Here is a 14,236-nt window from a genome sequence, read left to right as displayed (position 1 = left end):
CCATGCAAAAGTCACGTGTGTACTCACATTGCTTTGTGTGCATATGCACCGCGTCCGCCACATGCACGTAAGCTGTACATGTAAGAATCCCAGTAAACACGAGTTGACAGACAATGGATGCGATGCTTGTACCACGACAGCACGCGTATGGCCTGGCACTGGTAAGCCTGAAGCTGATCTTTGCACGGCACACGGCCGAATCGGCAGCCGTGTGTACATCGTCATGTATTCTGGAACTTGGGGCTGACAAACACAAGGGCATGGCCCGTAAAAGCAAATAACGGCTTATGTGGAGAAGCATCTGGCGTTGCATCCATTGACCCAAATGGCATGTCCATTCTCACCGGGATGCGTATGCGATGAGGAAGTGCAACTGGCTTGTTGCTACACAGCGCGCCCTTTATCCCCCAGGCCAGAGAGAAGGGCAAACGCCAAGTGGCCATGGTGTCTTGGGTTCTCGGCGCAGACTGCCACACCCTTGTCTGGACACGCGCGGTACGACCCGAACATGGACGTTTTGGCACTGTCACTGGGGGACTGGACATGTCATCGGTACGACGGATGCATTGACACGCGTGCAGAGACATGTCCCCAAAGCGGGCTGACCTAGTCCGACATTGACATGTAGGTTTAATTGCATGCACATGCACACACCGCTTCTTCTGACATCCTGTCTCGTGGCAGATGGGAGCAAGGATGCAGCACGAGGCGACCCATAAAATCGCTTCCGTATGTAGGGCAGTGGATGCAGATGCGCTAACTCCAAGTCGTATTGCAGGACCATGGGGATTGCTTCTGACAAAGCCCCGAAAAGCAAACGGCCTTTGTTCCGTTGATGCCCAAGTAGGTGGACGTGCCGCGTGCATCAACTACTAAAATCCTCAAGGCCTTCTCCATACAATACGGAGCTGTCAGCATCTTGTTTCCCCTGCATTTTGCAAAAGACGTGCACATCCGATTGGTTTCGCGTGCGAGATGCTTGGGAACCGCTTACGCCCATCGTCTTCTGCTCGTCCAGGTTATCTGGCCTCTGTCAACCTTTTGCCGCATATAGCATGCTCAAGACCAACTGCTTCGTCTTGCACACCCGTACTGAGACACGATACGGAAACCTACAATATTATTGTAGGCCGTATGCCAAGATTGGCCGGGGCATTGGGCGCACAAGGCCCAGGAAAAGGAGTAGGTTGCATGAGCTGCAAGTCAAAGACGCGCACAGTCTCAGCCTTTGGATAGACCCATGACGACAGTAGTGGTAGGGGTAGTGTGTCGTGGTCCAGAGTTGCCCAGGCAGAACGGCCCTTGGCCAAGCCAAACTCATGTCACGTGCACATCCTCAGATGGCCAGGCTAGAGGAATAGGCAAGGCCTCGCCGCCTAAGCCCGCTTGCAACGGCGCTTGGCCAAACTGACATTGCATGTGCGTGCCAGCCTCACGAGCGCTCACGGCTAATTCTACACTTTGTTGGTCGTGACTCGTGGTAGTACGACCATTTCAGGCACCTGTAATGCTTGGGGGGTCCCGGTTCGGCAGAGATCCAAGTGCGCTAAGCCCTATGCCCGAGCTCTCAAGCGTCGCTACAACCCAGCATAGTAGCGGACAAGACACGATGCACTTGGGCAAAGCCTCGAGCCATGAACGGAGCAGACCCCGCGGCTCACGGTGAAGTCAACGCAAACGAACAGCTGCCCACGCCCGCGCCCTCGCCCGAACCAGCCGATGCGGCACCCCCGACCGCCCACGGCAACCATGGAGCGAGCATCGACGAGGCATTGCACAGCATGACGAATGGCTCCAGGGACGAGGCCAACAGCGCCATCGCCTCCAATGCTACGAGCCGGACGCCAAGTGCACACGAAGACGCCATCCTATCCGACACTAGCGAGAAGATCCGGCCCATCAAGCGCCCTGGAGACGGGCGCAGAAGGAGCAGCGTGTCGGAGCACGACAAGATGCTCAAGCTCAGCCCTCGCCAGATCCACGAGCTCACCAGCGAGCCTGCGAGTATTCCCGTGCGCGCGGCAACCCCAATTCCAGAGGACGAGCTGGAGGATGCAGCGCCACTCGAGGCAATGGACAACCAGGGCGGCAACAAAAAACCCCAGCGACCCGTTCTGGGACCGCCTCTCGAGACCAATGGCACAACACATGATGCACACAGGGACAAGGCCCCTAGAGGCCGGGAGCTGGCCCAGGACAAGGAGACACTTGTCATCAAGGCCCCGTCTACCGAATTGCGCAACGGTCGGCCAATACCTCTAGCGCGCTCCGTCACAACGCCCGCCCTCGTGCGGAGAGCCACGTCGAGATCGCGGTCGCGAACACACAACCAGCTGCAAGAGACAGAAGAGCGCAGGCAGAGTAGGCATGTTCCTCCGCCCATAGAGCTGCCGCACAAGGAGGCCATGTCCAAGGGCCACGAACGCCACCGCGAGGCACGCGAGATGCGTGACCACGTATCGCCCACCCCAATCGCTCTCCCGCTGCCACCAATGTCAATGCCTACATTTCTATCGCTCGAGCTCTCTGCCACCCGTCCCTCTCCGCTGTACATTTACCGGCCTGCTACCTCCGAGTTCCCTTACGAATCCTCCGAGATCAAATACGAGCGCTTGCTCAATTTCTTGAGGATACCATTCAAGATTGAAGGCATCCTGGGATTTGGCACCCTTGCTTGTTTGGATGCCTGGATGCACGTCTTGACCATCCTACCCCTGCGGTTCCTGCTTGCCATTGCCATCTTGGTCAAGTGGTGGGGCTCCGTCATTGTAAAGGAGTTTCGTGATCTCTGGGCCTTTGTCTACAATGGTCTGCCTCGTCTCTGGGAAAGGAGAAAGCATGTCGATGCACCTACACCGCACCCTACTCCGGCTGACGAAGAGCCACCGTCCATGTCGCGGAAGTCGTCTTCATCAACCGTTACTTCGGCCAACAGGCAGAATCCCAGCGCTTCTACAAGCTTCAAGTTCCCAGACCTGAAAGACCTCAAAGCGCGCCGGCCTCGAAACTCGAGATTCCGTCATCGCCGCACAAAGTCGACGCCATCTACGCTCCAGCCAAGCCACAAGGCGGATATACTCAAAGGCCTGCTCGTCGTTGCAAGCTGCTTCGTTCTCATGCGATTCGACGCAAGCCGCATGTACCATGGGATCCGTGGACAGTCGGCTATCAAGCTCTATGTCATTTACAACGTGCTTGAGGTGTGCGACCGCCTGTTGTCTGCAATGGGTCAGGATGTCCTCGAGTGTCTCTTTTCCCGTGAGACGCTTGAGCGCAATGCCGACGGCAGAAGTAAAGTCCTTCGTCCGCTTGGCATGTTCTCGCTCGCCCTTGTCTACACCGTGGCCCATGCCACTGCTCTCTTTTACCAGGTCATTACACTGAACGTGGCTGTAAACTCGTACTCGAACGCTCTTCTAACACTGTTGATGTCTAACCAGTTTGTCGAGATCAAGGGCACCGTGTTCAAAAAGTTTGAGAAGGAAAACCTCTTCCAGATTACATGCGCAGACATTGTTGAGCGCTTCCAGCTGTGGCTCATGCTTCTCATCATTGCTATGCGTAACGTTGTCGAAGTAGGCGGTCTCAGCATCCAGAGCAGTGAGACTTCCTGGACGGCAATGTTTACGGGATCTGCAAATGCTTCGTCTGCAACCGCATTCAAGGCCTCGAGCATCATTCCAATGAGCTTCACCATCTTTCCCAAGTACATTGCTCAGGTGCTCAACCCATTCTTGTTGGTGCTGGGCAGCGAGATGTTTGTCGACTGGCTGAAGCATGCGTACATTACAAAGTTTAACCAGTACAAGCCCGAGGTGTACAGCAAGTTTTTCGACGTGCTAGCAAAGGACTATTATTCCAACGTGAGCCTGCTCATCCCATTTGCATAATGACCGACTAACGATGGCCAGGCCTTTGCCGATGCAGACTTGACACGCAGACTAGGACTGCCCGTCATACCACTTTCATGTCTCTTTATCCGCGCAGCCATCCAAACCTACCACATGTTCATTGCGCTTCACATGCCGCCACCTCTACACGCGACATCCACTTCGCTCGCGTCCGAAGCCACCACTTCGTCGCCTGCTACGACGGCGGCCCTCGCCCACATCGACCACGTATTCCGGCGCGCACTGGGCCGCTCCTCATTTGGCGCGGGCCTCCCTTCCAAAACCTGGTACGAGACATTCTCCTACACGCTCGACGACGTCATCGCCGCCTCGACGATGCTCATCGTGTTCCTCGTCGGCTACCTCGTCTTCCTCGCCCTCAAGCTCATCCTCGGCATGTTCCTGCTCTCCGTCAGCCGCAAGCGCTACATCGGCATGCAGGAGCGCGAAAAGATGAGCGTCGAGACGGGCGGAAAACGCATCGGCGGCTGGGGCGTCGTCGACGTCGATGACGACAAAAGAAAAGTCATTTACGATGATGATGCTGATGCGCTGAAACGTCTGCGTGAGAGAGATGAGAAGGCGAGGAAGAAGGAGCTCGAGGAGAGGGAGAGAGGAACTAGCTTTGGCCATGTTAGTCGGTATGCTATGGTTGCTAAGAGGATTTGGTGAGGTGTGCATTTGAGTATTCTTGGGGGTTGACGTGTGTGTGTGTGTGTGTGTGTGTCAAGGGTGGGCCTTATTTTTCGCATGTAGACATGAGGTAGAGAAAAGTGAAATACTCGTCTTGCATGATTAGATTTGATCTACAATTGTATCAATTAGTTTTACCTGCCTTTTCTTCTTCTTCTTTTTCTTCTTCTTCTTCTTCTTCTTCTTCTTCACTTATCGTGATATTGTGCACTGTCTATTGATCTTCCTGTCTATCTAGTTTTTTGTTTGTTTGTTTTATGATTTTCTGTTTCTACGCAAAGGAGAACAGGTGATCACTTGTGATGATACATGGACAAAGTTCAACAGGCTCCTATTACATGCCAGGTTCACAACATTGTAGCGCGGTATAGCTAGCAGTATTAGGTACTAGATAGCGGTAATAGATGGCGGTAGTATTTCACGAGACGGATCGGTAGTGAGGCATACTAGCGACCAGAGGTATTTGTATACTACACTTGAGGGAGGGCACGTGAGAGTTTGCCAGAGTGTTATAGTCGGATGGGGGATCTGACACTTGCTCTCTTTTTCTTTCTTTCTTACTTACTGGTTCACTTTCTCACTTACACATCTACTCACTCACTTTCCCGCTTGCAGAGTCGGAATCTAAAAAAAGGGGGGGGGGACTCTCACTATCCTATGCTAAACGCACCGAAAACAAGTAATACAACACATGCATCAGACACAAAGGGTAAAGCAGGTTTTCCATTCGTTTCCCACGTCATTCCGACTCACTGACGTAGATATACTCATTGTATGGTGTGTAGAATGGGATGTGTATACTCTGTTCGGACACTGATGTAGAAAAGTCATTATTTGTTCATCTATCTACATCCCTGCTTACCTACACCTACCGACCTCCTTACCAACCTACATATCAAAATTTTTCTCAGAGGCTGCTTCATGTTGCGTTACCCAGAATGCACATCCTTGTTTTATTTTTAATGAATATCATGTTTGGAGTTGTGTGATGGCTGCATAGTTCACACCCTGGTTTCTTAGCGTATTCCCTGCTGCATTTGGCATACTGGGATTCCTCGTAGGAACGAGTGGTTAGGTGCTTGGTATTCTTGCGGCTTTACGTCATGGCATGGACTGTGTGATGTGCTATGATGTTAATGTGCTGTGTCGTGTGATATATTTCGTAGCTAGACTTGGTCTCCTTAGCCATGGGGAAAGCAGGATATAGCAAGGTAAATGAAGTCATTTTCAAGAGTTTAGCAGAGAAGCGCCAAGTACGAAGTTTTGTTGGTGTTTTTCCTGTTTCTCTCATCTCTGATTTTCTATCCGGCTGTGCTGTGCTGGGCATTGCGGAAAATGCAGACGAGCATGTTGAGAGATATCAAGTTTCCGCCATACATTTGGTTTTCTGTTTGTAGCAATGTTGTTTTCTGGCAACAGGCAGCGATAGGGGGTGTAGAGAGTGTGGCAAAAATGACGGCATATATGGAGAGTCGAGCGTCTCGTGCGTGGTTTTGATATACATTACCTGGTATGTCTGGAGTGACGAAAATACGTAGAATCGAGTGTTGGGTGCCAGTTTAGTGCAGTTCAGTGCAGCGTAGTGCAGTCTAGGCGCAGTCTAGGTGTAGTCTCGTTCAGTCTCGTTCAATTCTGTCCAGTCCAGTCCAGTCCAGTCCAGTTCAGTTTGAAGACACGTTTCGAGTCTATTGCCCCTCACCATCTTGCACGCTCCAGCAATTTGGAGTGCTTTTATATCGTAGGAACGGGCTGGGGAAATTACGACTCGTATGTGGGGACGACGCACGGAAGGAAACCTAGATATAGCGTTGCCATCGTAAGCAAATCCGGGGGAATCGTGCGTAGCTTATCATTTCTTCGGGGGCGGGATGCGGGCAGTGTGGATCATCGGGTATGACAGACTGCAGAAGTCGATGCGGGTAGTGGTGGGGACGGTGGCGTATGGCGCATCGGGACGGAAAAGGGACGGACCCGTTGGGATGCGATTGTGACATGCGTACGACGATAGTGACAGCAAGGCTGTTTCGAGCTGGAGTCGGCATTTTCTGAAACATTGCACGTATCGCATTGTCGTATTGGCCGCGTGCGACGCAGAGTCGTCGTGTTGGTGCGTTGTGGCGTGTGAAAGCGATAGTGCTAGGCTCGGAGTTTGCGGACGAGCGCAACTGCAATTGTTGGTCGGGTCCGGTCGGATTGGGTCTGTGCGGCGTAATTTTCGACCGTGTTATCTTTCCTTAGCTTACTTAGCGGAATTCGATACGCGAGACGCTTGTTTCTATCGCGCGCCTGGTGTCTTGCGTGCGCTCTTCTTGTAGGGGGCTGCCCCTACACAACACGCAAATGCGCAGATTCATACATGCCGTCCACGAGGCAACTAGGGCATCAAACGGAACCAGCTGGAGAGCGCAGAGAAAAGGTAGTCTTCATGTTGTCACAGCACAGATGTGTCTTGATTGGACAGTGCTGCACTACCTAGTCATGCTGCAACGAGCTTACGACTTGAAGCTCGTCCGCTCGTTTCCTCGGCCGAGACCAGTTGTCGGGGCTTACTAAAGGAGCTCCTATAAATCAGAGAATGCCCCTAGGACAAAGCGTCTCGATTGGGCCGGGTCCCTCTCCTTCTCTCGTTGCATATGTGTGTAGAACTCCCTATGGCAGACGGGCCCAGTGGGCAGACACGTGAAGAGCTGGGGCCGAATGATTTCAGATATACGGAGTAGCCGGGGGGCTGCAGGACGGGGACTGGCTGCCGGACCAAAACCGCAAGACATAGGGATATTCAGGCAGATGGCAACTTGCAGCGAGGCGTATAAGCACTTGGGCGACACACCGAGATATACAGAGTGCCAGCATGTGCTGCATCGGCAGCCGGGAAAAGGGCATCCGCCTGGTGACGGTTCCGCTGGGCCAGATTAGCTTGTCAGGTCGCCGGGACTCGGTAAGGCTGAGGCGTTCACATATCTTGCAGGTCCCCCCAGAGCAGAGAGCCCTGCCCCGGATCGAGGCGTATCCGTCGCCGAGCCGAGCTAGCCACTTAGCGTCATGATGCTCTCTGCCAGCCGGGGCTCCCGTCTCCACCCACCCTTCTTCACCTACACCACTGCGATTTTTCGTCCGCAGCAAATGTTCTAGCGTCGTCGGTCGCCTGGCCAGGGGGGCCAACAAACAATTGCATTGCGTGTCTGCCCTGGCCGGGCACAGCGTCGACATGGTGCGTGGCTCCGTTTGCCCGCTTTCTCCTGGCCCAAGGCGAGTCGACGACGCGCACAAGATGCAGTCTACTACAAGTGCTGCCCAGACTGCCTGCATTTCAAGGACCAAGAGCCGCCCTCGCTTTCTCTTCCGCTTGTCCAACTACGCCAAGTGAGCGGGCTAACCAAGCACTTGGCTCAGCCACATGCGCGCGCCGAGCACGAGTACAGCAAAGGGCAGCATTGTATGGACAACCGGACGAATGGCCACGGACACCGCCCATGGCTCATCATACGTGTGGGCTACAGCAGCTGTAGCACACACACGCAGTGCCGGGGACTACGACAGGGGCGCGCGGTGCAGCGCGACGTCAGAGCCTCGCGAGATGATCGGAAGAGGCAGCTTCTAGCGCAGCCGCATGCGCAGTTCGTCCGGGGCTGCACATGGCAAAACCGTAGTGGCCAGTTGGTCGGTGAATGAGAGAACAAGGTAGAAAGATAAATCTCTCGTAGCTTTGCGGGTCCGATTGGCTGGCTGGCTTACAGGCCGTCGTATGCCCGCATAGCCGGGATCCACCATGCCATTTCTGCCAGGTAGACGAGAGCATCCGTCCTCCGGCTGGCAAGCCAAGCCGTGAAGGTCCCCCGTACGCTGGACCAAATTCTTCACCGGGCCAGCCAGGCCAGCACTGCTCTTATTAGCTGCGTCTTCCGTTTATCGTTGCTATCCATTTCTTTCCTGGCCTTGCACCTCTTGGTCCTACATCCCCTTCTCATACCACCTTCTAATACCTCTACTCCCTAATACCTGTTCCTGTTTGCCTCCCTCACGTTACTCACACTGGTCCTGGCCACTCAGTGGCACCACTTGGCCCACCATGAGTCTACAACACTCACATGACCATGACCATCACGACCACGCCCACTCCGAATCAGACGCATCCACAATAGCTGCTGCTGACGGCTCGACCGGCGCTCACCACCACCACTCAGACCCAAAGAAAGGGCCCTACAACACACGCGATGCCGACGAAATAGCAGAGGCCAACCGGAGAGAGGAGGCTGTCCACCATCTTGCCAGACGCCTGACTGCCCAGAGCAGCCAATCCTATGCATATGGAAACCCCTTCAATGCCGCTCCCGACTCGCCCCTCGACCCCAATGGCAAAAACTTCAACGCCCGCGCCTGGACAAAGGCCATGCTTAACTTGCAAGAGCAAGACGCCAATGCACCGCCCAAACGCACTGCCGGCATAAGTTTTCGCGACCTCAACGTCCATGGTTTTGGCACCGATGCCGATTTCCAGAAGAGCGTTGGTAACAGTTGGCTCGCGGGTGTTGGCTTGGCCAAGAAACTCATGGGCGATAAAGGCCGCAAGATCAATATTCTGCGAAACTGCGACGGCATAGTAGAGGCGGGTGAGATGTTGGTTGTGCTTGGACCCCCCGGATCCGGTTGCTCCACTTTCTTGAAGACGATTACTGGAGAGACGCACGGTTTCTTTGTCGACGAAAACTCGCGCCTCAACTACCAAGGTATCAGTGCCGAGGAAATGAACAACAAGTACCGCGGTGAAGCTATCTACACCGCTGAAGTCGATGTTCATTTCCCCATCTTGACGGTCGGAGAGACGCTCTACTTTGCTGCTCAAGCTCGTCGCCCAAGACACATCCTAGGTGGCGTCAGTGTAAAGCAGTACGCTGAACACCAGCGTGATGTCATCATGGCCTTGTACGGAATCTCTCACACTATCAACACTCGCGTTGGTAATGACTACATCCGTGGTGTCTCCGGTGGAGAGCGAAAACGTGTCACCATTGCCGAGGCCTCTCTCAGCAGAGCACCCCTGCAAGCATGGGACAACTCCACCAGAGGTCTCGACTCTGCAAACGCCGTCGAGTTCTGCAAGACGCTACGTATGGAGACGGAGATCAACGGCAGTACCGCATTTGTCGCCATTTACCAGGCGCCCCAAGCCGCTTACGATCTCTTCGACAAGGCGCTAGTTCTCTACGAAGGCCGCCAGATCTACTTTGGCAGTACCACAGCAGCCAAGGATTACTTCGTCAACATGGGTTTCTACTGCCCCGACCGTCAGACTGATGCCGATTTCTTGACTTCCATGACCAGTCCCCTCGAGCGTATCGTTCGCGATGGCTTCGAGGGCCGCGTTCCCCGCACTCCTGATGAGTTTGCGCAGCGGTGGCTGAATTCTCCCGAGCGAGCAGCTCTCCTTGGCGAGATTGAAGCCTACGAGCAAAAGTATCCCATTGGTGGCGAGTCCAGCCAGCGCTTCCAGGAGGCCCGCAAACTTGAGAAAGCAAAGGGCCAGCGCGAGCAGTCGCCCTACACGCTTTCTTACGGAGACCAAATCAAGCTTTGTCTATGGCGAGGCTTCGTCCGTTTAAAGGCTGATCCTAGTCTTACAATGTCGGCGTTTTTCGCAAACTCCATCATGGCCCTCATCATTGGATCCGTCTTCTACAACCTCCAGGAAACGTCGGGAAGTTTCTATTCCCGATCCGCTCTACTCTTCTTCGCCATCCTCATGAGTGCCTTCAGTTCTGCTCTCGAGATCCTGACGCTCTATGCTCAACGTTCCATTGTCGAGAAGCACTCGCGCTACGCTCTATACCATCCATCTGCCGAAGCCTTTGCCAGTATGTTGACGGATATGCCCTACAAGATTGTGAATGCAATCTGTTTCAACCTGACTTTGTACTTCATGACGAACCTGCGGAGAGAGCCTGGCAACTTCTTCTTCTTCCTCCTCATCTCCTTCACGCTGACCGTCACCATGTCCATGCTTTTCCGATCCATTGCCGCTGTGTCGCGCACCCTGGAACAGGCTTTGGCGCCCGCTGCAATTCTCATCCTGGCTCTCGTCATGTACACTGGCTTCGCCATTCCTCCCAACTACATGCGGGGGTGGGCCAAGTGGATACGCCGCGTCAACCCCGTCGCCTATGGTTTCGAGTCGCTCATGGTCAACGAGTACCACAACAGGCGGTTCCAGTGCAACAAGTACATTCCTTCCGGCACTGGCTATGAGAATGCCTCGGGTATCGAACGAGCTTGTAGCGCTATAGGATCCGTTGCGGGACAGCCCTGGGTCGAAGGTGACGCCTACATTGGCTCGGCTTTCGGCTACAAAATTGGCAACAAATGGCGCAACTACGGAATCATGTGGGCATTCTTGATTTTCTTCATGTTCATCTATCTTGCTGGAACAGAATTCATTACCGCCAAGAAGTCCAAGGGTGAAGTCCTGGTTTTCCGTCGTGGTCACAAGCTCCCCATTCCCAGAAGCAGGTCCGACGATGATGTTGAAGCTGCTAATCCTGGACGTCCTGTCGCTGTGCAGAATGATAGTTCTGATGAGATTGCTATAATTGAATGTCAAACCGCCATCTTCCAATGGGAGGACGTTTGCTACGACATCACCATCAAGGGGGAGCCTCGCCGCATTCTCGACCACGTCAATGGATGGGTTAAGCCTGGTACTCTGACTGCCCTCATGGGTGTTTCGGGTGCTGGTAAAACTACTCTTTTGGACTGCTTGGCTACGCGTACGACCATGGGCGTCATCACCGGTCAAATGCTGGTAGACGGCAAGCCCCGTGACGACTCTTTCCAGCGCAAGACGGGCTACGCTCAACAACAAGATCTTCACCTTTCCACTTCAACTGTTCGCGAAGCCCTTACTTTCTCTGCTATCCTGCGCCAGCCAGCACACGTCTCCCGCGAAGAGAAGATCAAATACGTCGACGAGGTCATCAAGCTTCTGGACATGTCCGAATACGCAGATGCGGTCGTGGGTGTGCCTGGTGAAGGTCTCAATGTCGAGCAGCGAAAGCGTCTTACTATTGGTGTCGAATTGGCTGCTAAGCCAGCACTCCTCCTTTTCCTTGACGAACCCACCTCTGGACTCGACTCGCAAACCTCTTGGGCTATTCTGGACCTTCTCGACAAGCTAAAGAAGAACGGCCAGGCTATTCTTTGTACTATCCATCAGCCTAGTGCCATGTTGTTCCAGCGCTTTGATCGTCTTTTGTTTTTGGCCCGCGGTGGACGTACGGTTTACTATGGAGACATTGGCGAAAACTCAAAGACCCTTGTCGACTACTTCGTTCGCAACGGCGGTCCTCCATGCCCTCCTGCCGCCAATCCTGCCGAATGGATGTTGGAAGTCATTGGCGCTGCTCCTGGGTCGCATACTGAAATTGACTGGCCCCAGACCTGGCGCGGCTCTCCCGAGTATCTTGAGGTCAAGCGTCATCTTGCCGAACTTAAGTCGGAACGCGGCCAGGCCGAGGCTCTCCAGCGTACCCTGTCTGCCCAGAAGCGTGAGGACGAGGCTGCTTACCGCGAGTTCGCCGCACCATTCATTGTCCAGCTGCGTGAGACGTTGGTTCGTGTCTTCCAACAATACTGGCGCACACCTTCGTACATCTACGCAAAGACGGCTCTCTGCGTCTTCTCGGCTCTCTTCATTGGCTTCTCACTGTACAAGATGCCTAACACCCAGACTGGTCTCCAGAACCAGATGTTTGGTATCTTCATGTTGATGACCATCTTTGGTCAATTGGTCCAGCAGATCATGCCCCACTTCGTCACTCAGCGTGCCTTGTACGAGGTTCGTGAGCGGCCTAGCAAGACCTACTCTTGGAAGGCTTTCATGGCTTCCAACATTATCGTCGAACTTCCCTGGAACTCGCTCATGGCTGTGCTTATCTTCTTCTGCTGGTACTACCCCATCGCTCTTTACAAGAACGCCGAGCCCACAGATGCTGTTTCTCTCCGCGGTTTCCAGTCATTCCTCTTCGTCTGGATGTTCTTGCTCTTCACCTCGACCTTTACGCACATGGTCATCGCTGGTATCGACTCGGCTGAGACTGGTGGTAACATTGCCAACTTGATGTTCTCGCTCTGCCTCATCTTCTGCGGTGTCCTCGCCCAGCCCTCCCAGTTTCCTCGCTTCTGGATCTTCATGTACCGCGTCTCACCATTCACGTATCTGGTGTCTGGTATGTTGTCTACTGGTCTCGCCAACAACCAGGTGCAGTGTGCCGCGAACGAGTTTGTCAAGCTCAACCCAATGCGCGGCATGACATGCGGTGACTACATGGCCTCATACATTGCTGCTAATGGTGGCTCTGTGCAAAACCCCAATGCTACAGCCGACTGCAACTTCTGTACTGTCAAGGACACCAACACCTTCCTGAAGAACATCTCATCTAAATACAGCGACGCTTGGCGTAACTTTGGGTAAGTCAGCCGTTTGCCATCGTATTCCTGAAGCACTACTGACCTGATATTTGCAGCATCCTTTGGGTCTACGTCATTTTCAACATCTTCGGTGCTCTCGTCTTGTATTGGCTCATCCGCGTGCCTAAGAACAAGAAGATCGAGATGAGCACACCAGATGCGACTCCACCACAAGCGGCATCCAATCAGACGATGCTCAATGAGCCCTCTCGCCCCGCCAGCAGCAACAACTTTAACTTGGATGGCCAGGCCGAAAAGGCCGACGAGACTGGCCGCTACGCCTCCATCACTGGCGCCAGCACACCACAACCTCAAGAACTGTCGGAGAAGGCAGAACACTGATTTTACCTCCGTTTGCTCTTCAGATTGTCCCGTCTAACTAATAATGTGTTTGTTTGTTTGTTTGTTTCTAAATTGGCCTGCTTCGATGCGCCTCTGCCCTATTTTTTTCTTATCGCAATCTTTGTACACTGTCAAGACGTAGATTTGCTGTTCCTCTTACGCTCAAGCGCTGAGCTACATTTGATGTCATCAAATACTGTCTCTTGATGAAAAAGCCTGCATGTATATATCAATACGACTTGTTTCAACAAATAATAGTCTGCTTACCCGCTAGGGATGATTGGTATGATGTTTAGTAATGAAACCGTAACTAGACTTTTTTTAGGCTCTTGGTGTGATTAACTCTCACATCGTTGGCTTCGCCAAGATCCGTGATGGGGTTAATAACACTCCTTGTGTCTATTGATGCGACGTCGTAATTAGCTTCAAGTGTTACACGGGGTTCGGCTATACTTCTCTGATCTGGATCCGGGTCAGGGCGAGTAGACTAAAGCGGTAGTCCGTGAGATTGTTGGCGAGGTTGTCGTGGAAAAGAGTTATAGGATTTAACCGTAAAGAATAACAATCTATTCTACCTATGTAGAATAACTCACACTCAACTTCGAGTTTTCTGGAAACCGCTAGGAAAGCACGCTATCTAGGAGAACCGACCACGAGGAATCGACTAACAGCACTTTTAACACCTGCAGCTAAGGCGCTAGCGCGCAGTAGGGAGAAGAAGGAGGCCTTCCTTCGTTTTCTCACGCCTGTGAGAATTTTCTCACAGAGCTTGGGCTCTAATGCCAAGACTAGAGGGGCCAATAGGAACGCAGGAGCTTATTGAAGCTCAAATTCAGCAAGAAACACAGACA

The 14,236-nt window shown here is 53.2% G+C and overlaps 2 protein-coding genes across 2 annotated transcripts; both read left to right on the top strand.

Moving 5' to 3' along the window:
- Positions 1-1,393: 1,393 nt before the first annotated feature.
- SETTUDRAFT_133710 (uncharacterized protein) lies at positions 1,394-4,722 on the top strand. The gene is made up of 2 exons (XM_008022695.1): positions 1,394-3,863; positions 3,912-4,722. The coding sequence occupies exons 1-2, from the start codon at positions 1,635-1,637 to the stop codon at positions 4,560-4,562; spliced, it is 2,880 nt and encodes a 959-aa protein (XP_008020886.1). The 5' UTR covers positions 1,394-1,634; the 3' UTR covers positions 4,563-4,722.
- A 3,918-nt stretch (positions 4,723-8,640) lies between these two features.
- On the top strand, positions 8,641-13,602 carry SETTUDRAFT_113879 (uncharacterized protein). Its single transcript, XM_008022694.1, has 2 exons — positions 8,641-13,043; positions 13,100-13,602. Exons 1-2 carry the CDS (start codon positions 8,653-8,655, stop codon positions 13,383-13,385), a joined length of 4,677 nt encoding a protein of 1,558 aa, XP_008020885.1. The 5' UTR covers positions 8,641-8,652; the 3' UTR covers positions 13,386-13,602.
- Positions 13,603-14,236: the final 634 nt, after the last annotated feature.

The sequence above is a fragment of the Exserohilum turcica genome (assembly GCF_000359705.1).
Source record: "Exserohilum turcica Et28A unplaced genomic scaffold SETTUscaffold_1, whole genome shotgun sequence".
Lineage (NCBI taxonomy): Eukaryota > Fungi > Ascomycota > Dothideomycetes > Pleosporales > Pleosporaceae > Exserohilum > Exserohilum turcicum.
This window is presented reverse-complemented; position numbering and strand designations above follow the sequence as displayed.